The sequence below is a fragment of the Rhinolophus sinicus genome, linkage group LG05, assembly GCF_036562045.2.
Source record: "Rhinolophus sinicus isolate RSC01 linkage group LG05, ASM3656204v1, whole genome shotgun sequence".
In the NCBI taxonomy this organism is placed as follows: Eukaryota; Metazoa; Chordata; class Mammalia; order Chiroptera; family Rhinolophidae; genus Rhinolophus; species Rhinolophus sinicus.
The window spans coordinates 29,780,339-29,803,995 of NC_133755.1; the positions used below are offsets into that span (position 1 = coordinate 29,780,339).

Sequence of the window (23,657 nt, forward strand, 5' to 3'; positions counted from 1 at the left end):
ACCATCTCTCTCTTCCAAGTACACAGTAACAGATACATAAAACCCATGTGATTCTTTTTCACCTATTTTTTTCATTAAACTTTGGGCTATCAGGTTGGGCTTGTCCATATTCATTCTAGAAGATTCTTGTCTTTCTCAAATTTAATATTCCCTAAGAGGTTTTTTTTGTTTGTTTTTTTGTGTTTTTTTTCCTAAGAGTTTTAATGGAAGCACAATCTTGGAGTCCTGAAGGCTCCTTGGCATCACAGTGGAAGCAGAGATGCCATTAACTGTCACAGTCTTATTTCCAAGCTGCTTTGCTGCCTGGCCCTTTCAATCCCCTAATGTTTAAGCGTCCTATAAAATGGGAAGCAGTTAACTTAGTCTCTTCTTGTCCCCCCACCCACCACTTCTCTTGCCAAGGGTAGCCTGTCAGATTCCCCAGGGGCGTCAGGCACAAATTGTCTCCTTACACTGTTGCGTAGGTGATACTGACGTGCAGCTGGGACTGCCATCTCTTCGTCCCATTTCCTCATGCCTTCCCAGTATGTCTAATTTATTCTGTGAGCTTCTGCCTCCCTAAATTAGGACATTTTCCTAGTCAACTAGTCAACCGTTTTATTTCTATCCAGAATTATAACTATTTTCAAAAAGATAACCCCAAATGTTTTCAACTGGTTATTTTTTTTCACATTTGAATGTCTACTACGTATAGTATTTATAGAATTGGGCACTGTTTATGTCTTTTATTAAGGTATTAGTAGAATCAGGGCATTTATGTATACATATATTATTCTTAATGTTTCACCTCTTTCTTGGGAATATCTGTTTTGGTGCATTTTGAGGGATGGGATAGAGAAAGAGGAAAGTTTTGATTGCCAAGAAAAGGGTAATGGAGGACTACAGTATTTTGTATTCATAATTATTACTGGCTGGTGCTAATGAAGTATAAGAAGTGTTGAAAATTCAAAAACATAAATAAATACAATTTTAATATGGAAAAAATCCTGTTTTTTTCCAGCCAAAAGATATTGCTCACTTATGGGAACTAGGTGGAGGAACCTCCTTATTGGACTTAATCAGCATACCAATCACAAGTGACACCTTAAGGTAAGTGAGCCAGCTCCAGGAACAATTTTTAGTAAGTGCCCAGTAGGGTCCACAGGATGAATATGAGTGGGCTTCTGTGAATCAGAATTTGGGGGGCCGTTTTATGTTGCTTAAGGCTTGTGCTTACTTCCTATGTGCTTAAACTGTAATGCTTTCAAAGAGGTTTAAAAAGAACTAAGGTTCTGGTCTGGGCTGAAGTGAGATAGCTGGCATTCCAAACTAGTAACATTTTGCAAGCCTGCAAACAAACAAAAACTATGTCAATTAACACTTGGGCAATGAATACAATTGGCAAAAATAAATTTGAAAAGCTTAATTCTTTCCAATACCCATCTAAGTAGGAGCTAATTCAGCCCTGACTTTTTCTTTAGCTGGATATTATAAGTCTACCTTGGAGTTTAATGCTCATTAATAATTGAAGCTTCATCCAAGGGAAGACTATGAGTTAGAGGAGGGAGAAAGTCTCTCTATTTGCTGACCTTAAGGAATAGAACTTTGAAAAAAAGAAAAAAGAAATAGAACTTTGGGGAAAACCTCAAACTCTTTGGTGATGTTTTTCTGACAATGCCTCCCACATGTGGGCCAAGTCAGATGTGGAAAATTGTGACATTTCTCAGTGTTCCTGGGAACCCATCTTGGCCAAGGAAAATAGCAATTTTTAAATCTGAAATATCTTACTCTTGTCAGAGTTTAACACAAACCATCGCTGTTGCTTGGACCAAATACAAAGGGCCTGACAATTATTTGTTGTATTTCAGCCATTAAGATCTTTAGAGTATGCAATTATTTCTTGTTAACAGGACAACTGTTTTTTTCCATAACTGGCTGGTTACAGGTAATGTTGGCTTTCTTTTTCCAGTGACTTTTTTTTCTTTTAAAGAAATAGAATTTGCTGTCTTTTACTTGTTACAAAAGTAATGTATGCTCATATAGAAAACTTGGAAAAATACTGAAAGGTACAAAGAAAAAGCACTCATAATCACATAAAAAATAACTGCTGTTAACATGTCAAGGTATTTCTTTCACTGTTTTCAGTGTTTGTAAATATACTTTATAGAGATTTAGGATGTTTTATACATACATTTAGATTTTGGTTTTTCACTTATAAACCATTTCACTTATAAACCCTGACGTTATTTTTCAGAACTATGGAATTTTACTGCTATTTAGTTTTTTTCATTTGTCCTCCTTTAACAGAGATGAAAAATCAAAGCTGCCTGGGAATTTGGGTGCCTCATGGTGGTGTGGTTGAGAAGAGATGGGCAGGGGGAGGAGCTGAAGGAACCCTAGCTGCCATTTAGTGTGGCCTGAGGCTGAAAGGAGTTGGGCTTTTTTTAACCTGGATTGTGAACTGGCTCCAATTCAGGCCCTGACTTGTCACATCACCTTGTCATAATGTGACATTACCTCTCTCCCCTCTTTTAGGCCCAGCAGGATTTGGGCCTGATGGGCTTATGGAAATTCTGATTTCTATAGGCAACCAAATCTTTCCACAACTTTTTAAATACTTGACTTTGTGAGTTCTTGCTCTTCCTTTCCCTGGAACCCCAGGGCAGCTGGAGCCTGCTTTAGGAGAGAGGAGAGGTCAAGGTTATGAACAGAGAGAAGGGGAGCCATAGGCTTGGGTCCAAAGTAGGTTGCTGAGTTGTTAAAGAATTCATGGAAAACATTTCACTCCTAATGTACTTGCAAATCTCAGAGTGTTTTGTGACTGGAATTAATTTGACACATAATTTCCTCGTGTTGGACAAAGTCCAGCAACTTGGGAAAATAATATTTCCAAATGCTGTTAGGTACTGTTTATCTTTAAAGTGACTGTTCATAGAATAATTATAGATGCATTGAACATTTCCACAGACTTTATATGAATTATAATAGAGCATCTCCTTTGGTCTGATTCCCTGTTTAAAGAAGTTGGGTTGTTTTGTTTTGAGCTTTTTTTTAGCTGTTATTTGCTGTGAGGGTAAAAGTGACACAAGTATTGCCAGTGCAATGAAAAAAAAATTTTAATCTTGGACGAAGTTTAATAACCCATTTCTCTTTTGCTTAAAACAAAGTTATTTTTCATTTAGAAAAAAAACAATAAACTTTACGTTACATATATTTCACCACAAGAAAAAAAGTTAAACCCTAGTTACCTTTTTTAAAACATTAACCATACGAAATCCCTGAAAATAAAATGAGTTTAATAGTATGTTATATTGTTGTTGCAGCTAAGGAAAACTGCTTATGAGCTTATGAAAATGACATAGATATTATTAGCTGGACAATTTGTGGCACAATAATTTTATAGGCGATCTTGATAATTAACGTCTAAAAGACTACTTTCTGAATTTAGACCTGTAGTATAAGTATAGAATTGAGTTACTGTTTTGCTCGAATTACACAAAACAGCTTGTTTGCTCAAATTAAGCAAAATAACTGACTCTACTATAAAGTAAGTAACAGAATTCCTTGCTGTATCTACTAACAGAATGTTTGCCCTGTTGATCAAGGATATACAAGTACTGGCCCCTGATTATGACCCTACATACTTATTGTGACTATTTTCCGAAATACTCCTAGATTTATGTTTGTTTGTTTTTTTATCGTGGTACAATATAACATAAAACTTGCCATTTCAGCCAGTTTCAAGTGTACAGTTTAGTAGCATTAAGCATATTCACACTGTTGTGCAACCATCATACCATCCATCTCCAGAACTTTTTTAACTTCCCAAACTAAAACCCTGTACCCATTAAACGATAACTCCCTATTTCTCCTTTCCTCAAACACTAACAACCACCATTCTGCTTTCTGTATCTATGAGCTTGACTACTTTCGGTATCCAGTATAAATGAAATCATAAAATCAAATACTCCTTTTGAGTCTGGCTTATTTCCCTTAGCATAATGTCTTCAAGATTCATCCATGTTGTAGTATGTCAAAATTTCTTTCCTATAGAAAACTGAGTAATTCCACTGAATGTCTGTATCACAGTGTGTTTATCCATTCATCCATTGATGGGCATTGGGTTGTTTCTACCTTTGGGGTATAATGAATAGTGCTTTGAGCATTGGTGTGTAAATATCTGTTTGCATCCCTGATTTAAATACACCCAGAAGTGAAATTGCTGGATCGTATGGTAATTCTGTTTAACTTTTTGAGGAACCACCATACTGTTTTCCACAGTGGCTGCTATATGCTATACCATTTTACATTCCCACCAGTGATGTACAAGTGTTCCAATTTCTCTATATTCTTACCAACACTTGTTATTTTCTGGTGTTTTGTTTTGTGTTTTAATGATAACTATCATAATGGATGTGAAAGAGTATCTCATTGTGGTTTTGATTTGCGTTTCCCTAATGATTAATGATGTTAGGCATATTTTCATATGCTTATTGGCTATCTGTAGATCTTCTTTGGAGAAATGTCAATTTGAGTCCTTTGCCCATTTTAAAATTGGGCTGTTTGTTTTGTTGTTGTCGAGCTCAGATTTATGTTTGATGTACATGAACATGAGCACATATGTATGTGATGATGGTGGTGGTGTGTGGTGGTCAGGTGTGAGCAGCATGGGATAGCAGAGACCTGGGCCTTTGGATCTAAAAACAAGTTCTACAATGTACTAGTTCTATAAATCTTTACTTCGATTTATAACCCATAAAATGGACATTGAAACATCTCCTAGGAGGGGTTGTTGTGGAGATTAAATAAACTAGGTAGTCCCCTAGCAAGGGCCATCAGTAAATCTGTTTTCTTCCCCTTTCCTGATTGTGCTGCTGTTATTGTTATTTTCGTTTCTCTTCTTGGGAACACATAGTAAAACTGGATCTAAACATGGCATCATTGGACTCAATTGCTTACAGATTATTTGAGCTGAATTATTATTAGTTCAAACAAAACTTCAGTGCCACTATTGGTTGTAACACATATATCACTAGAGAAAAGCACTTGAATAAATAAGGCTATTACTATTACTTTGGAGTTCATTTTCTTTTCTTTTTTTGGTCTTAGAAAATTCCCGATGTTTTTTGTTTTTGTTTTTCCTTAAGCTATAGTGTTATTCTTAGATAATAACTTTCAGGATAATAGGCTTTCAAAATGATAATTATTTAGAGTCTTTTTTTAATGATGTTTTTTATTTCTTTAGGACATTTTCTGTTGTTCTTGTCTTGGATCTTTCAAAACCTAATGACCTTTGGCCCACCATGGAAAATCTGTTGCAAGCCACAAAAAGCCATGTAGATAAACTGATAATGAAACTGGGAAAGATAAATTCTAAAGCAGTTTCTGAAATGAGACAGAAGATGTGGAGTAATATGCAGAAGGACCATCCGGTGAGTTGCTGTTGAAGAATTCCTGGAATCCCTAGACCCATACACTTGCAGATAACATCACAAACAACTTTTCTAGATTTTATGCATGACTTGAGATTCATCTGATGTAGATGAACCTGCTCACTGGCAAATTATAGCAATTTGATAAAACCTCAGTAAGAGCAAAACAAGGAAAAAGATTTCTTACGTCTTCTTGTTAGACATCTGCTGTGACTGTTATGGCATATTACACCAATCAAAGGAAATAGTTTTAAAGTAGCAGTTTGCTATTGATTTTATAAAATGAAGATTAAAAAACCAGACTGTACAAAAGTCACCTGGCAAAAACTAGATGAAGCTACCAATGTGAGCAAGGAGTTTAAACAGCCTTCAGTGTCACTCTGTATTTTACATTCATTTAGTGTCACATATTCAATACCTTTTATCATCTGACAACTAATTATAGTTCTTTAAATACAATCACACATATCATCTTCTAGAAAGCTAAGATCAGTATTTTATATCGCCCAGAGTTAATATGAATGTGTTTTACATAGGTAGTATCAGAATAAAACTGATAGTTTAAAGTTCCCATGTATGCAATGTAAGTGCTATTGCAACAGTTAATACAAAATAGTAAAAAGCAAGCAAACAAACGAAAAAAACAACAACATGTTATATGGGAAAATAAAAAGGCAGAATACAAAAAAATAAATGCCACAGTAATTTAGGGACTTGCCATTTCTAGTTTCATTCTTGAGAAATACAGTTTAATAAGTGAAATTGTTGGAACAACTTCTATGTTAAGTAAACAAAGTCCATCTCTACAAAGAGACTTCAAATGGTATATTTTTGAATATATAGTAATACACAATTAATTATAATAAATCAATGAAATGTGTTTGTTAACAGGATCGTGAATTAATTGACCCATTTCCAATACCTCTGGTCATAATTGGAAGTAAATATGATATTTTTCAGGTATGCTCTTCCACTTCTAGTTGAGTTTGTTGTACGTGCATGTCTGTGCTTTATGGGAGAGGAACCAAAGTAATAATGAAATAAGAAAAGTCTCTCTCTGAGGGAGAGGTCAAGGAGTCACACATCTTAAAGATGTTGAAAAGAGGATTATAATTGGGAAAGAGAAAATGGGTGAAGGACAATAAATACAGTGGAATGAGGATAAGGCTGCAGCGTAGGGATAAGGTAGAAGATTTAGAAACTGTTTCTTTAACCCAGTCACCAAGGGATGGGACTCACTTCCCAACTTTTAAATTGAAGAAAGCAGAAAATTGGTTTCTACTTATCTTTGCTTGTCAGAGAATCCTTAGGGTATTCCACACTGTAAAACGTGTGCTGATATCTAAATTCTACTGAGCTAAGTGTTTAAACAAGGAAAGATCTGATAGCTGTAGTTCTGGAAGGCTGCAGCTATTGTTCAGCTCTCTATGGAAACAAATATCAAGGTAATGGAATCCTACTCCTGAAGGTGTGTTCCAAAAAAAAAAAAAAACTAAGAAATTTTCTCTCTATTTCATAATTTGCATCTTCATGCTACAGATATTAAAGTTATCTCAACTTGTTTTTCCATCTTCATAACCTATTTCTTTAGGATTTCGACTCTGAGAAGAGAAAGGTAATATGCAAGACACTTCGATTTGTTGCACATTATTACGGAGCCTCGTTAATGGTTTGTACCTTTCCTGTCTTTGGGCTTGAGTGGACAGTGCCAAATTTGGAAAGATTAGCAACTTGATGCACAGTTGCAGATACTAATGCTTTTACTAATGCACATCATCCCCTCTTTTCCTTTCCCATTGGCCCCTAACCCTCGTGTTACAGAGTATTTGATAACATATCTATACAACACACTTCTAGATGGCTTGCTGTTTCTTTGGTGCTTAAGTTCTAAATTGCGATAAACCCCAATCAATCTTAAAGAGATAAATTGGTTATTTATTTATTCATTTTTAGATTCTCCTTAAGAGTTGGAATCTGTATTCTCTTAAACGAAAAGGGGGGTTGAGCCTTTAACAGTGTGTTCGTTTTTAAACTTAGAAAAATGCTGTCTGTTGCACCTATTAAAAAACGTGAACTTGGAGCTCATGCTGTGTGAGTTCAAATCTCAGGGCAACCAGTTACTAGATATGTGCTCTTGGACAAATCACTTAATTTCCCTGAAGCCTCAGTGCCCTCCAGAGTAAAATGAACAAAAATAGTACTTTCTTCGTAGGGTTGTTGTGAGGATTAAAAGAGGGAGTCACGTGAAATGCTTAGCGCAGGGCCTGGAACAAAGTGTTGCTCAATAAAGGTTGGTTATTATAATTACTGTTATTATTTTCCACAGCAGGACCTCATTTTGCTGGATACCATTTAATGTAATAAAATATAAAAACATTTTTTATTTAAAAAAATTCTTATTTTCCCATTTGAAAGGCCTCTTTCCCCTGAAACAAAGTGGTCAGAGGATGGAGATAACATGGCCTAACCCCCGGCCTTCATAGCTAGTATATTATGCATGACAGTGACAAATACAACCTATATTTAAAATTTTTATACTTTTCATTACATCTTTTCTTTAAAATCATCACCTTTTATGTTTGTACTATATTTGCTTACATGTTAGGTTGACAGAGTGCTTAGGAAATATTCTCTTTTACTGTTTTGTAAAGATACAGAGAATTTAAAGTGAATGAGTCACCTAGAAGCAAAGGCCCTGGATCTTGTCGTTTCTTACTTTTGCCACTAGACAAGGGCTCACATTTAGTCCTGGTTAGTTAGCTAAGGGAAATCCCCGTCATTCTTTCGGAACAGATCATATTTAACGATTACTCAGGGCCCAGGCTGGTCTTATGGGAACAGATTTAGATGAAGTCAGTTCACTCAGGCCACAGCAGGCCCCAGAAAACCCTAGGAGATCAGGGACAAAGGAAAGGATTTGAGAAGGGCTTCATCTCAGCTTTCAAGAAGCCCGAGGGATCAGAGGTTGGGGTTAGAGGAGCATTTCTGAACCACCAAAGGAACCATAAAACTTTCCTAGCTTCCCAAGCCAATGCCCCATCTTTCAGTTTCACTGCCACTCTTACCCTATGCCCCATTCAAGGGAGACAATCTGCTTTACAAGATTCAGTGATACTCAGCAGTTTTTTTCTACACTATAGTTGCTTTGGGAGATAATGAGTCCCCAGGCGTCAAGTTTCTCCAAGCAGAAGTTCTGAGGCTGTTTTGGAGGATGTTTTCAAGGTGGTTGATGCAGTACATGGTAGGGTTGAGTTAGAAAACTTCTCATGTCCTCCCAGCCCTACAATCCTATGAAATACATTTGTAATGAGGTTTTTTCCTCTCCATATAGGGAACAAAATAAATAATAAGAAAAAGTGAGAAGAAAGTGTTTTTAAAATTCAACTAAAATTTCCTATATTTAAAAAAATTATATCAATAGAAACATTAAAATTGTTTCAATTTTTAAAAATAAATGTGTCAAATCTTATATATTCATATGAGTGTTCTCCACTGAATTCTTTCCCTGAGACCCTGTTCTTAACCCAGAATGAATTTTATCCTGAAAAATTGATCTCTTTGCTTTATAATTACATTTAATTTTGGTTCAAGGTTGCTTTCCCCACTTTCATACATCTTAGTCATTCTGATTCGGCTGAGTGACTTCGGGTATTTTCAAAAATCAAATTTAGTTATAAAAGATTTGTATGTAGGGTGACTATACGTGCTGGTTTTCACCCGATATCTCTGCTTAATTATTAATAGTACCTCATCTCACTCTCTAAAGTGTTCTGGTTATGGTCACTCTAGTTATATACCACCACTGAGAATATTCAGTAGCTCATTTTGCAGGCTCCAAAGGCAATTGAGAAGAGAAGTGAAAAAATCATTTTCGTATCAGCATTGTTGGACTAGTCTGCAGCTCCCATGTTAATTGCTTTGAAGGCAGTAATATGTTCTAGATGGAAGTTATTTATGATATATACCTCCTATTTTTTAACCAACCAAGTTGAATTTTGACAATGATTACAACTCATATGTGGGAGTAGCTGAAATGATTAGTGCATAAATACAAGGTCCTTTAATATAGTGCTCTCGTGAAGTTTGAAGAGTCAGTTCAAATAAATTTTCAAGATTGATTTCTTTTCCTTTATTCAGGTTTTGTTTTGTCTAAACATAAATATTTGGGGGGGGCAAATAAATAGTAATTCTCTCTGCAATCTCTATGTGTTTAAAACTATGTTTTTATGTTACCTGTTTCTGTGATTTGAAAGCAGAATCTTTATTACCCTGATTTTTCTTTCTTTCTTTCTTTCTTTTTAGTTTACCAGTAAATCAGAAGCTCTATTACTGAAAATACGGGGAGTTATCAATCAGTTGGCTTTTGGCATTGACAAAAGGTACTGTTAAAATGTAATTTTTATATCTTTTTATTTTATTATTTTTTGGCCAGTATTGTCTCATCTGACTATTGTTCTCACCAGTGTTTTGTTTCTTGACCAGGGTAGGAACCCCAGATGTCTGTTCTTCAGAGAGATAGTTTTACTTCTACTTCTTATATTGTTTAAATTATCTTCTATTTCTTATATTGTTTAAATATTTCTCAAATTTGACAACTAAAATGTTACAGAATACTTTCTTTGAGACTAGAACAGTGATGCTATTATACTTGTTTCCCTGATTTCTTTTACTTCTTTGCCCTCATTTTAATAACTTTCACTCTATTATCACTTTCTTATATGATTACAAATGGAATCAATAATGTTAGTATGTAGTTTTCTTAGCCTTGTGACTTTTCCTGGTTTTGATTTAAGGTAATTTGGGTCTGTCACTTTTTTTCTCCTGTAAAACTTTAATAATGCTATACTTTAATTTTTGAAACCACATTAATATTCACTCATTCATTTGGGGCAATGCTCTCACCAGTGGCTAGATATAAAACTTGACTCTTGTATTTACAGTAGAGTATGGCAGGATATTCGATTGCTGAACTAAATTAGATTCTTTTTTCTTTTTATCCATGTAGCAAATCAATATGTATGGATCAGAATAAACCACTGTTTATCACAGCAGGATTGGATTCTTTAAGTCATATAGGTCGGTGAACTTATTAAGATTGATCAATCTTTTTTTAATTGCTTATTGATTTTATCCTACTCCATGTTCACTTCATCTCCAACATACAACCATTTCTGGTTTCATTATCATTGCTGTCATTTCCTATGTATTTATTTGTATATACAATATTGATTCAACATACGCATATAGCACATTGACATATTTGTGATGGAAGGGATGTTGTCATGTGAGACAGATTTCTGATCTCTATTCCACTAAAAAAAGTGCATGTATTTCCTTTCCCTCACTGATTTCTAGGTACCTTTAAATTTTAGCTCCTTAGGTTTAAAAGAAAACCAAGAACATAGAGGGGTCAGGAAATTCAAAGCTATCTATTATGGGCCATAATGAAAATTAGAGAATCAAGTGATAGAATAAACCAAAAAGAATACTTTTACTAATTAGCTTGCCTCATTTAATGGGATATATTTCCTAAACTTATAGATGCCCTAGGCTCATGGAGCAAAATGAGTTTACCTAGACAAGTTCCTTATCTTCCTACAGAAGCTATTTTCATTTTGAAGATCTTTGGGCCTAGCAACTCTTTATACTCTAAGGTTGTCATAGTTTGGTTTTAAACTCTAGTGGGCTTGAAAAAAAAAATCTCTAGCGGATAGTACTTTTCTTTTTTATTTCTCATTCCTCATCAATCTTATAAGCTAAAGTTGACTTAACCTCAAATTTAGAGATCTTTGTAATGAGATTATAGAGTGAATTGGAATGAAAGGAATAGAGATGATTAATCAGTGATCATGGAGACTGAGTTTTTATTTTTATAATTATCATTAGTACCAACTTAATTTCAGTAGCAGTGAGAATCACTCTGTGTACTGATAGGTAATGCTTATGGAAATATTTTGCCCGTATGAGTAATTGGAAGTTAGAAAAGGATTAAAAAGTACTGAATTTAAAAATCATGGAGCTTGGACCCATCAAGATTAAAAAGTTTTGCTCTTGATAGTCCATGTGAAAAGGATGAAAAAACATGTTATAGTCTGGGGGAAAATATATTCAAACCACATATCCAACAAATGACTAGTATCTAGACTATATAAAAAGCTCAACAGTAAAAAAACAAACAGTTCGGTTAGAAAATAGGCAAAAGACACAAGCAGACATTCACTGAAGAGGATATACAAAGGGCAAATAAGCACGTGAAAAGATGTTTAATATCATTAATTATTAGGGAACTTCACATTGAAACCACCCAGAGATATCACCATACACTATCAGAATAACTGAGATAAAAAACAGTGACAACACCGAGTGCTGACAAGGATGCAGAGCAACTTGATCGCTTATGCATTGCTGGTGGGATGTAAAATGCTACAAGCATTCTTGAAAACAGTCTGACAGCATCTTATAAAATTAAGCATGCAGCTACCCTATGAACTAGAAATTGCACTATTGGGCATTTATCCCAGAGAAATGAACATAAAAATCTGTACAAAAATGTTCCTACCCTGTTTCCCCCAAAATAAGACCTAGCTGGACAATCAGCTCTAATGCATCTTTTGGAGCAAAAATTAATATAAGACCTGGTATATCATATCATATCATATCATATCATATCATATCATATCATATCATATCATATCGACCGGGTCTTACAGTAAAATAAGACCGCGTCTTATATTAATTTTTGCTCCAAAAGATGCATTAGAACTGATTGTCCATCTAGGTCTCATTTTCGGAGAAACACGGTAAAAGCTTTATTTGTAATAGCCAAAAACTGGAAACAACCAGATGTCATTCAATAGATGAATTAATAAACAACACTGTGGTACATTTCTACTGGAGAATACTACTGAGCAGTAAAAAGGAACAAAATACTGATACACATCACTTGGATGAATCTCCAGGGAATTATACTGAATGAATAAAACCAATCAGAAAAGGTTACATACATTATGATTCTATTTATATGAAATTTTTAGAATGGAACATTTTAGAAATGAAGGAAAGATTAGTGGTTACCAAAGGTTAAGGACAAGACAGTGGGTGGGGAGGTAAGAGGGAAGAAGTTGGGAAGGAGGTGAGTGTGATTATAAAAGAGCGACGGCTGGGATCATCGTGGTAATGGAATTGTTCAGTATCTTGACTGTGGTAGTGAATACATGGACGTAAAGTGATAAAATTGTACAGAATACACACACACACAGACAAGTAAATCACTTGGGAAAGCTGAATACAATGTCTTCCCACCAAAGGAATAGGAGGCCTTGAAAGAGCAACAGTGAAATAATATTAGTGAACAATACAGATGTTGAGCCACAAGAAAAATCCCAGATTATAGCCTGAAAATTATTAAGAAGTGGCAGCAAGTTTTTAAAATTTTTCAAATTAAATTATACAAACAAGACATAAATACGTCCTCCTTATAAAATATTAAAATATAATATATAAGGATTGAGTTTGGTATGTATCTTTCCAGATCATTTTCTGTATATGTGTAAGTGATGTAGAAAAAAAATACATATTTGTTTTAACATAATTATATCATTCTGTATCATTTTGAAATTTGCCTGTTTTACTCATTATGCCTTAGTGATTTTTCCACAGTAATACCATATACAGGTCCATTTGGTGTTTTGACTGGTGGATAGTGTTACATAATAATTTAGTTCACTATTCCTCTATTGATGGACATTTTGGTGGTGACCAGTTTTTCACTGATACAAATGATGCTGCAGTGTGAAATCCTTAATACATGTATGCAGGTGTTTCTAGGATAAACACCAAAAACTGGAATTGCTCGTTAATAGGGCATGACCTTTTTTGGTATTTTAAGAGTATTTATTAGTGCCAAATTACCTTGCAAATTAATTATCCCAGTTTGCACTCCAACCAGCAGCACATATGAGAATCGGTTTTCTTACAAATTCACAAGCACATGAGATTATCAAACGTTTATATTTTTGCTGGATAGCAATTTAAGTGTGAGGAAAGAGAATTACAGTTTACTCATTACTCTGTCTCCTCTTCTGGTACGGGAACCTGCCCCGTGGCCTTGCTACACTGGGTTGGGACACATTTTAACAGTGACTGTGTTAGGGAGAGGGGAAACGGGTGATCAAAGACCTATACTTTTATAACTGCCATCAATTTTATTGATGATAGAGTTTGCAGTGTTTTAATCAATGCAGTCATTGGAGTAAAACTTCCAATTTTAGGATCTCCTCCTGTTCCTGATAATGACATTGGAAAGCTTCATGCCCATTCACCAATGGATTTGTGGAAAAAAGTGTATGAAAAGCTCTTTCCACCAAAGGTACATATTTCTAATTCTTTTAAAGCAAGAATTTTCAGCACTATTCAACAGTTATTGGGAAATGTTCCAATGGGCCTACTGTGATAACTTTATTTTCAACTCTCATGCTCAAAAATTAAACCGTCACTTAAAATCTATTGTATATGAGGTACTGTGGGGATTAAAAGGTGGGTAAGACACAGTCCTTGCTCCACTTTCAAACAGAGTTCTCTGGATATTAGACAAGAGAGTGACATGAACGGAAAGGAGAGGGAGGAAAGAGGACCTGGTGGAATTTGAATGGCCCTTTATGGTGATGATAAAAGCTCAGAAGACCATAGAGAGCTGAAGAGTGGGACCTGGGTTTGTGAGACGATGGTAGTCACTGAAGGTTTTGGCTTATGGGCATGAAATGATTTGAAGAATTGTAATTTCAGAGTATCAACACACTAAAAGATATCAAGGACCCCGCAAAAGACCCTCAGTATGCTGAAAGTGAAGTTGATGAAATGAGAATTCAGAAGGATCAGGTATTATGCTAAACATTTATTTTATTTCATCTTGAATTATCACAAAAAAGCTCTCGAATGTCATAGATTTTTCTCAATTTACTTGCTTAATTTTTTTTACTTTATAATTATTTAAATAGTACATCTATACTATAGAAAAGAATCAAATTCTGATACGCATAAAGAATTAAATATCACCTATTCTACCACCAAAAGATGTCTTAATGTTCACATATCCTTTTGGATTTTCCAGTTTATGTTAAAGATGGGTAGTGATTCTTACCTTGCTGCTGGGGAGACACTTTTATAATATTCTTTTGTTTGTGAGATTACATAAAAGGGTTTGATTTTTATTAGGACATTCAGACATACCTGTACTTTTTTTGTACCAGTCTGACAGCACACAAACATAGCAGACAAAATCCAGGATCTCTCAGAAAGTGGTTAAAAGTGGAGACTGCATTCCACATATGCCAAATAGCACTGTTTGTGATATACAAGTCTGATATAAGAATGCAAATGTTGGAAAATTCATCATGACCCACTACTTAGATTTTTTCAGATCTCCTTTTACTTTGATAAAATGAGACACTATGTGGAATCTGACCTTATATAAGTAAGTTTTTGTATAGTAAACACTATAAATTGCCCTGACAACCTATTAGGTGGGATTTGTAGAGCTGTATAACTTGGGCAGTTGCACTGTTACAAGGATAACCTGAACACAACCATCCAATGGGAGCAGTGACCAGGGTATTTTCCTCCACACTAGCCTTTCTCCTTAGTGGGCCCTAGAATAAGTAAGCAAAACATTTTATTTAGACATAGTCTAGAAGACTTTTGAAAAATCTGTCATTAATATTTAGAGGGTTTCTAGCTGTAGCAAAGTAAAGAGGCATGTTGCAATCCCTATAAAAAATTCCAATGGCATTTTTCACAGAAATAGATCAAACAATCCTAAAGTTTGTATGAAACCACAAAAGACCCCAAATAGCCAAAGCAATCTTGAGAAAGAAGAACAAAGCTGGAGGCATCACGCTCCCTGATTTCAAACTATGTTACAAAGTTTTAGTAATCAAAACAATATGATACTGACATAAAAACAGACACATAGATCAATGGAACAAAATAGAGAGCCCAGAAATAAACCTAAGCATATACGGTCAATTAATTTACAACAAAGGAGCCAAGAAAATACAATGGGGAAAGGACAGTCTCTTCAATAACTTGTGCTGGAAAAACTGGACAGCCACATGCAAAAGAATGAAACTGGACCACTATCTTATAATGCAAAACCATACTCAAAAATTAACTCAAAATGTATTAAAGGCTTGATTCTAAGACCTGAAACCATGGAACTCCTAGAAGTAAACATAGGCAGTGAGCTCTTTGACATTGATCTTGGCAATGATTTTTTGGATTTGACACCAAAAGCAAGGTTAACAAAGGAAAAAATAAATAAGTGGAACTATATCAAACTAGAAAGCTTCTGTACAGCAAAGGAAACCATAAACACAATGGAAAGGCAGCCTACTGAATGGAGAAAGTATTTGCCAATCATATATCTGATAAGGGTTAATGTTCAAAATATATAAAGAACTCTTACAACTCAATAGCATAAAAACAAAAAACTAATTAAAAAACGGGCAGAGGATCTGAATAGACATTTTTCCAAAAAGACATACAGATGGCCACAGGTACATGAAAAGATGCTCAATATCACAGTCATCTGGGAAATACAAATCAAAACCACAGGGAGATATCACCTCACATCTGTTAGAATGGCTATTATAAAATAAATCAAGAAATATGAAGTATTTGAGAGGATGTATTGTTGGTGGGACTATAAATTGGTACAGCGACTATGGAAAACAGTATGAAGTTTCCTCAAAAAATTAAAAATAGGACTACCATATGATCCAGCAATTCCACTTCTGGTTATTTACCCAAAGAAAATGAAACCACTATTTGAAAAAGATACATGTACCCCCATGTTCATTGAAGCATTATGTACAGTAGACAAGATATGGAAACAACCTAAATGTCTATCAACAGATGAATGGATGAAGAACAAGCTTATAGATACAGAGAACAGATTGGTTGTTGCCAGAGGCAGGGGGCGGGGAGTAGCCCAAATGGGTGAACAGAGTCAAAAGATACAAACTTCCAGTTACAAAGTAAATAAACCATGCATGGTGACTATAATACAGTATTGTATATTTGAAAGTTGCTAAGAGTAGATCTTAAAAGTTCTCATCACAAGAAAACAAATTCTTTAACTATGTATGACAGATGTTAACTAGACTTACTGTGTTGATCATTTTACAATATATACAAATATTGAATCATTATGTTGTATACCTGAAACAAACATATGTTGTATGTCAGTTATACCTCCATTTAAAAAGAACTGGGAGGCATGTTGTAGGAAGAGTAAAGTGACTTTATGTAATCCTTATGTGCACCTTGGCTAGACAGATTAGTTGGAAGTCATCCTTGAATTAATATTTACCTGGGAGTCCATGACTAAATGCCATTTTTGATAAGAGTATCCATTTATATTGCACAGTGATCCCTTTTATTACATTTATATACATACCTAGTATTATCATGAGATTTCAAATTCAAATCCATGTTCCCTAACTGACATAAAACCATAGGACTATTGAGAGGAACTGGAAAGCCACCCCACAATACCTGTATCCTTCTTCGCTCAACTCCTGCTACCTCACTAAATTCTGTACTGTCTTGGCTGACAGATTTTTTTTAACCTATCTGAAAGGTTATAATATCCTAATTTTGTCTCTAAACCGGTTTCATTTATGGTGTTTCAATAGATAAATGCATTGATCTGTTTGCATACATGGTAACTTACCATAATTTTATGCTTCTGCCTTAAAGTTACCCTAATGATTACTAGTTGATGCTCAATTATTTAATTGATTTCCAAATTTTGATATTCTAATATCTAAAATTTTAAATTTGTGTATTATTTCATGCTCTCCCAAAGTAGTTTCAGAGCCTTACGTTTGTTTCCAATTGTGTGCTGATACACACAAAAGCTGACTCAGGTATGAAAAAATTCTCTATAGATTAATTGTGAAAGATTCCTATCACTTCCCCTCTAAACATTTAAAAACACATTGTCATTTTTTATGTGGTCAAGACAGTCAATGCCAGTTTTATTAACACAGCATATAAAAGAATTCACCTGTGTCAATGAAAATCTAGCCAGTTGTCTACAGCTCTGTCTTGATATTGACTATCTTTTTTATCTTTTATCAATATTATGATTATTGCCACATAACACTTTTCAATAAAAATAGCATTATAATCTTTAGAGTTGATCTGATTTGCCATTTAGAACAATAATAATATTCATTTTTTAAAAAGTTTTACTCAGTGTTCTCCATAATTACAGAAAAGTGTGTCCTTACTTAAAAACAACTTGGAAATGCCTAAGTCTATACTATGTGCTGTGTCTGCACGTTTAACCCAAATAGTTGCTTCTGATTCTTGTGCTTCTTGGGAGGAACGACGACATCCTGTTTCATTCAAATATAATACAATCACATATGAGTGGTGGACTGGCCTTGAGCCTGTCTGAAACCAGTGTGATCCTCCTTTTGACTCCCTCCCCATCCCCAAGCTGCATTACTACGGGGTTTCCCCGAAAATAAGACCTAGCTGGACAATCAGCTCTAATGTGTCTTTTGGAGCAAAACTTAATATAAGACCTGGTCTTATTTTAATATAAGACCGAATCTTATATAATATAACATAATATAATACAATATAATATAATATAATAATGTAATAATATAATAATGTAACATAATACCAGGTCTTATATTAATTTTTTCTCCAAAAGATGCCTTAGAGCTGATTGTCCAACGAGGTCTTATTTTCAGGGAAACACGATAGTGGCTTAAATAATCATCAGGAATAAAACAAAAAATAAGTTCGGGGCCTTAAGCTTTGGCAGTGAAATTAGAGCACATCTCTTCTAAGATGGGGAGGCTGACTCATGAGTTCCATTCAGTTCCTCCAACACCTGAGCCTTCAAAAAAGCCCCAAGTCACATAAAATCAATAGGCAAGATGTGATAAGAAAGATGTGTCCATCGCTCTGCCTCAGAAGGCCCGCACTTAAGTTAAATACTCCTGCCAGCAGAGGAGGCACTGAGCCACAATATCCCTTAGCAGTAAAACATGTCATTTATGACAGCTGTCCAGAATCACTCTTGCTCCCAGTCCCCAGATGCGTGGACTGGGAAATCAGTCCTCTCAGGTCTGAGGACCCGTCTTACGACCCCTCGCAACTTTCCTGTAGACTTAAGTATCTGTCCTAATTAGCTCTCTTTTCTCTAATTACTCAGAGTTGCCTTTTGGCAGACTTCACATGGGCACCAGAAAATACTTCATTAGTATTTACTATTTTTAAAAATTTTTATTAATTTATTGGGATAACATTGGTTAGTAAAATTATATAGGTTTCAAATGTGCAATTCTATAACATATTATCTATATATTTCATCATCTGTTCACCACCCAGAGTCAGATCTCCTTCTGTCACCTTTGACCCCTTTAACCCTCTGGTAACCACTAAACTGTTCTCTGTGTCTATGAGTTTTTGTTTATTTGTTTGGTTTTCTTCTTCTGTTGTTTTCAGTTTTATATCTTACATATGAGTGAAGTCATATGGTTCTCGACTTTCTGGCTGACTTATTTTGCTTAGCATGATAATCGCAAGATCCATCCATATTGTGTCAAATGGCAGTATTTCATCTTTTCTTACGGCCAAGTAATACTCCATTGTATACATGTACCACAGCTTCTTTATCCAATCATCTATTGAAGGACACTTTGGTTGTTTCCATGTCTTGGCCACTGTGAATAGTGCTACAGTGAACCTAGGGGTACATATATCTTTACAGATAAATGTTTTCAGAGTTTTGGGTAGATACTCAGAAGAGGGATTGCTAGGTTGTATGGTAATTCTATTGTCAAATTTTGAGGAACCTCCATACTGTTTTCCATAGCAGCTGTACCAATTTACATTCCCATTAATAGTGTATGAAGGTTCCTTTTTCTTCACAACCTCTCCAACACTTGTTATTACTTGTCTTATTGATAATAGCCATTTTAACAGGTGTGCGGTGGTTATCTCATTGTGGTTTTGATTTTCATTTCCCTAATAGCTAGTGAAGTTGAGCATTTTTCATATATCTGTTGGCCATTTGTCTTCTTGGGAAAAATGCCTGTTCAGGTCCTCTGCCCATTTTTAATTGGATTGTTTGATTTTTTCATTGTTGAATTGTATGAGTCCTTTACATATTTTTGGCTATTAGCCAAAGGTGTTGTTTGCAAAACAGCATGGTATTGGCAGAAAAACAGACACAGACCAATGGAATAGAATTGAGAAACCAGAAATAAACCCACATATATATGGGCAGATAATTTTCAACAAAGGAGCCAAAAACATACAATGGAGAAAAGACAGCCTCTTCAATAAATGGTACTGGGAAAATTGGAAAGCCATGTGCAAAAGAATGAAACTAGACTGCTATCTGTCACCATATACCAAAATTAACTCAAAATGGATCAAAGACCTAAACATAAGACCTAAAACAATAAATTGCATAGAAGAAAGCATAGGTACTAATGGACTTTGGGTTCAGAGAGAATTTTATAAATTTGACCTCAAAGGCAAGGGAAGTGAAAGCAAAAGTAAATAAATTGGACTATATCAAACTGAAAAAACCTCTGCACAGCAAGGGAAACCATCAACAAAAGAAAGAGGCAACCAACAGAATGGGAGAAGATATTTGCAAACAACACCTTTGCTAAGGGGCTAATATCCAAAATATAAAGAACTCAACAACAAAAAAACAGTCCAATTAAAAAATGGGCAGAGGACCTGAATTGTATTTACTATTTTTTAAAAAACCCTCTAGTTTTAAAGCATTCCTGATTTTTTTTTAAATTTATTGGGGTGACAATTGTTAGTAAAATTACATAGATTTCAGGTGTACAATTCTGTATTACATCATCTATAAATCCCATTGTGTGTTCATCACCCAGAGTCAGTTCTCCTTCCATCACCATATATTTGATCCCCCTTACCCTCATCTCCCACCCTCCATGCCCCTTACCCTCTGGTAACCACAGCATTCCTGATTTTAAGGGAATGTGAGTATAGAAAGCACTTATTAAACACTTCTACCTCTTTTCTGTATTTTTATTGTCAAAGAAAACAACAACAAAAAAATAAAATATTTGGGTAAACAATTATATTTAAGGTCTTGGCCAACCACACATATCTATTTTGAATCCCTTTTTTAAAAATCAACTTGCTTATAATCCCTGTGCTTATAATGTAAACACATACTGATTTACATGTTTAGGGGGAAATGTTCTTATCCTTTACTGAAGATGCTGTTTTAAGTATTGTAAGACTGTGTCCATTTATATTTGAAAACTTAGAGGTTTTTAAGGGGCAGGGTGGAAACCTTTCTTGGTTTTACTTTCACTTTTAAAATGCCTCTCTAAAGCAACCATGAAGAATAGCAGTGTAAAGAAAATCCTCCTCCTTGCCTTCCTTTGAAGTATCATCGTGTTATTTTGAGTTGACATGATAACAGTACTGAAAGTCTAGTGGACACGGTGAGTTCTGTAACACGCTAGTTAGCTATTCTTTAGCCTTCCTCCGGCATGGCCTGTGTGACCAGCCCCATTCTTCTAAGTTTGCTGTCTGCAAAAAGGAGACACTAGTAGCAAAGAATCCCAAGTCCTCATCTTTATCACTGGTAAAAATAATTATTGGGGTTTTTTTTTTTTAATGAGTTAACAATCTTTGAAACCATAAATGGTAGATAACTGGTGAACTCAATTAACTTCATTAGAAAAAATAAATCCAGCTGTAAAGACTACTTTGGAGTTAATGACTACAAAATTTTTTCCAAAGTCTTTATACAGTTTTGAAACTTTTAACATTTAAATTTTAATAACTTAGTGTGTAAGTATGAATGAGACAATCTGCAATTTTTCTGGAAACGAGAATGGAATTTTCTTTTCATAGGAACTATGAACTTCAATGATGTCAGTCAAAGGGCAATGATTGCCTTATCTTGCAGAGCAACCACTTTTTGCTTATCTGATATAATGATATACCTGACACAGGTTAGACACTGAACAACGTATAAGAGACTAGGAGTCATTCCCCTCAGATAGTCCTTTTTGCATGTCAGTCGTCTCATGCAGGATTTCCACTCCCACTAAAATTTATCTTTATTTTATGAATTGTAAAAGTAACATATACTCATTATGAAAAAAATCAAAGGATATAGAAGTATATAAAATGGAAACTGGAAATGTCCTGCTTTCTCTTCATCTATATGCTTGTTTCACGTATGACCACAGTCATTTTGCTAGCTGTCCATGAAGCCACATGTGAATGAGTGCTGATGCATTTAATCAGTCCTAACTGGGAGATAATCTGAGTTGTTTCCAATTGTGCGTCATATTCATACTGCAGTGAATATCCTTCTATTTACATCTTTGTGCTCCTCTCTATTATTCTATATGATAAATTTCTAAAGGTAGAGTTGCTAGGTCAAAGGGTATGTATACATTTTAAATGTACATTGATACTTTGCTAACTTCCACCAGGTTTTCGCAAGAGTTGAATAGCAAAATACTAAAAATAAGATAACTTTTAAATACTTAAAGTATGACAAATGCTTTATTTCATTAGTTGAAAGACAATTTGTATGTACTATATTGTATATAATTTTGTCTGAAATTTTATTAAATTCATCTCTAAATGCTGCTTAGTCTACCCAGGAACTCCAAAGATTCTATATTCTAAAAAATAAATCCTAAGTATTATTTTTTTTCAAAACAATTGCCAAGAAATTTTGAGAATGGTAATGCTATAAAGGATACATTGTTATATCTAAAACTACTAAGAGAGCTTTACGATGCCTAGTTTAATTCTTAAAGTTGATTTTTTAAAGTCCTATAATACATATTTCTGTCTTAGGAACTGGAACAGTACAAAAGAAGTTCTTCCAAGTCTTGGAAACAAATTGAGCTGGATTCTTGAACCTAATTCAACTATAGTGTGTTTATTTCTTCTTTCTCAAATACAAGTAACATTATTTTATTAATATTAGCTGATTAATAAATTAGATATTATGGTAATAAATGAAGAAAGTTAAGATGTATGATTTGTTCAAGGAAAAATGAATTTATTACATTAGTGCCACCCCTGGATATTTTTAAGTCATTTAGAGAGGAAAACATTTGTGTAACTGTATAACATTTTTTAAAATAAAAAGGATCTTCTACTATCTTCCTCTCACATGGTTAAGTAATGTATACTTGGTTCAGCATTTATAAGTTTCTGCTTACAGGATATCAGGAACATGAAAGAAAGAGCATTTAGTAACAGTTATGAATATAAGGTTAGTGCTCATATTAGACAAATCCTCTAGGAGTTCTCAGATGTGGATGGTTGGAAACTAGAACTGGGTTCACTTTAACAAGCATCATAACTTTACTCTAATGGTGAGGCACAAAAAACACCACAAAAAGGACTCATTTAAAATGCATATTCCTGGAGATCCAATATGACAAAGTAAACACTACCTGCTTCCTCCCATGAACAAATTAAAATTACAACTAAATTTGAGAACAGTCAACCTGGAGAACCATCTGAAGTCTGGCTGAACAGAAGTTTTATAACAAGGGATATAAATAAGAAGCCACGCCGAGACTGGTAGGAGGGGCAAAGACCCGGAACTGGCTAACGCAAACCTGTGTGTGGCAGGTGAGAACCGGGAGGGATGTCTCGGCTGCAGAGGTTCACCCCAGAACAGTGAGGGACCTCAGCCCCACACCACCCTCCCCAGTCCAGAGTACTGGTGCAGAGAAGCCCGCATAACATCTGACTATGAAAAACAGTGGGGATTCCGAACATCCAGGTGGGACGGAAGGCTGCGGGGAAACCAGGTGTCCTCTTAAAGGGCTCGCGCACAGACTCGCTCACTCCCAGGCACTCACCTTGGGCTCCAGTGGAGGGACAGTAACTCGGTGGTGGTGGTGGGGTGTCAGAGACATAGTAGGGGGCAGACTGAGTTGTGTTGCTCCTGGTTGAGGGCTGGAAGACAGTCGCCATTTCCCTGTGAGGAGATCCTCCTCCCGTGCAGCCGGCAGGTGAACCACCTTTCCTGTGTTGAGCCCACCCCTGACGCTTACGTCCAAATCTGGATCTGATTGGTCTGGTGAGATCTGGGGCTCCACCCTCCTGACTCACTCAGACCCCATCCCACCCAACTCCCCCAAAGTTGGAGGCACTTTCTCCAAAAGCAGCGCCTCTGACACTTTG

General features: G+C 35.2%; 1 protein-coding gene across 1 annotated transcript in view; it reads left to right on the plus strand.

Moving 5' to 3' along the window:
* Positions 1–22,620, plus strand: part of DYNC2LI1 (dynein cytoplasmic 2 light intermediate chain 1) — a 32,871-nt gene extending 10,251 nt beyond the window's left edge. The window contains exons 5-13 of the mRNA XM_019748632.2: positions 1,001–1,089; positions 5,225–5,411; positions 6,303–6,371; positions 7,003–7,080; positions 9,714–9,790; positions 10,417–10,487; positions 13,682–13,779; positions 14,196–14,288; positions 22,311–22,620. Coding sequence (XP_019604191.2) covers positions 1,001–1,089; positions 5,225–5,411; positions 6,303–6,371; positions 7,003–7,080; positions 9,714–9,790; positions 10,417–10,487; positions 13,682–13,779; positions 14,196–14,288; positions 22,311–22,373 — 825 coding nt within the window. The 3' untranslated portion in view covers positions 22,374–22,620. The remainder of the gene's footprint in view (positions 1–1,000; positions 1,090–5,224; positions 5,412–6,302; positions 6,372–7,002; positions 7,081–9,713; positions 9,791–10,416; positions 10,488–13,681; positions 13,780–14,195; positions 14,289–22,310) is intronic.
* The last annotated feature ends 1,037 nt before the right edge of the window (positions 22,621–23,657 follow it).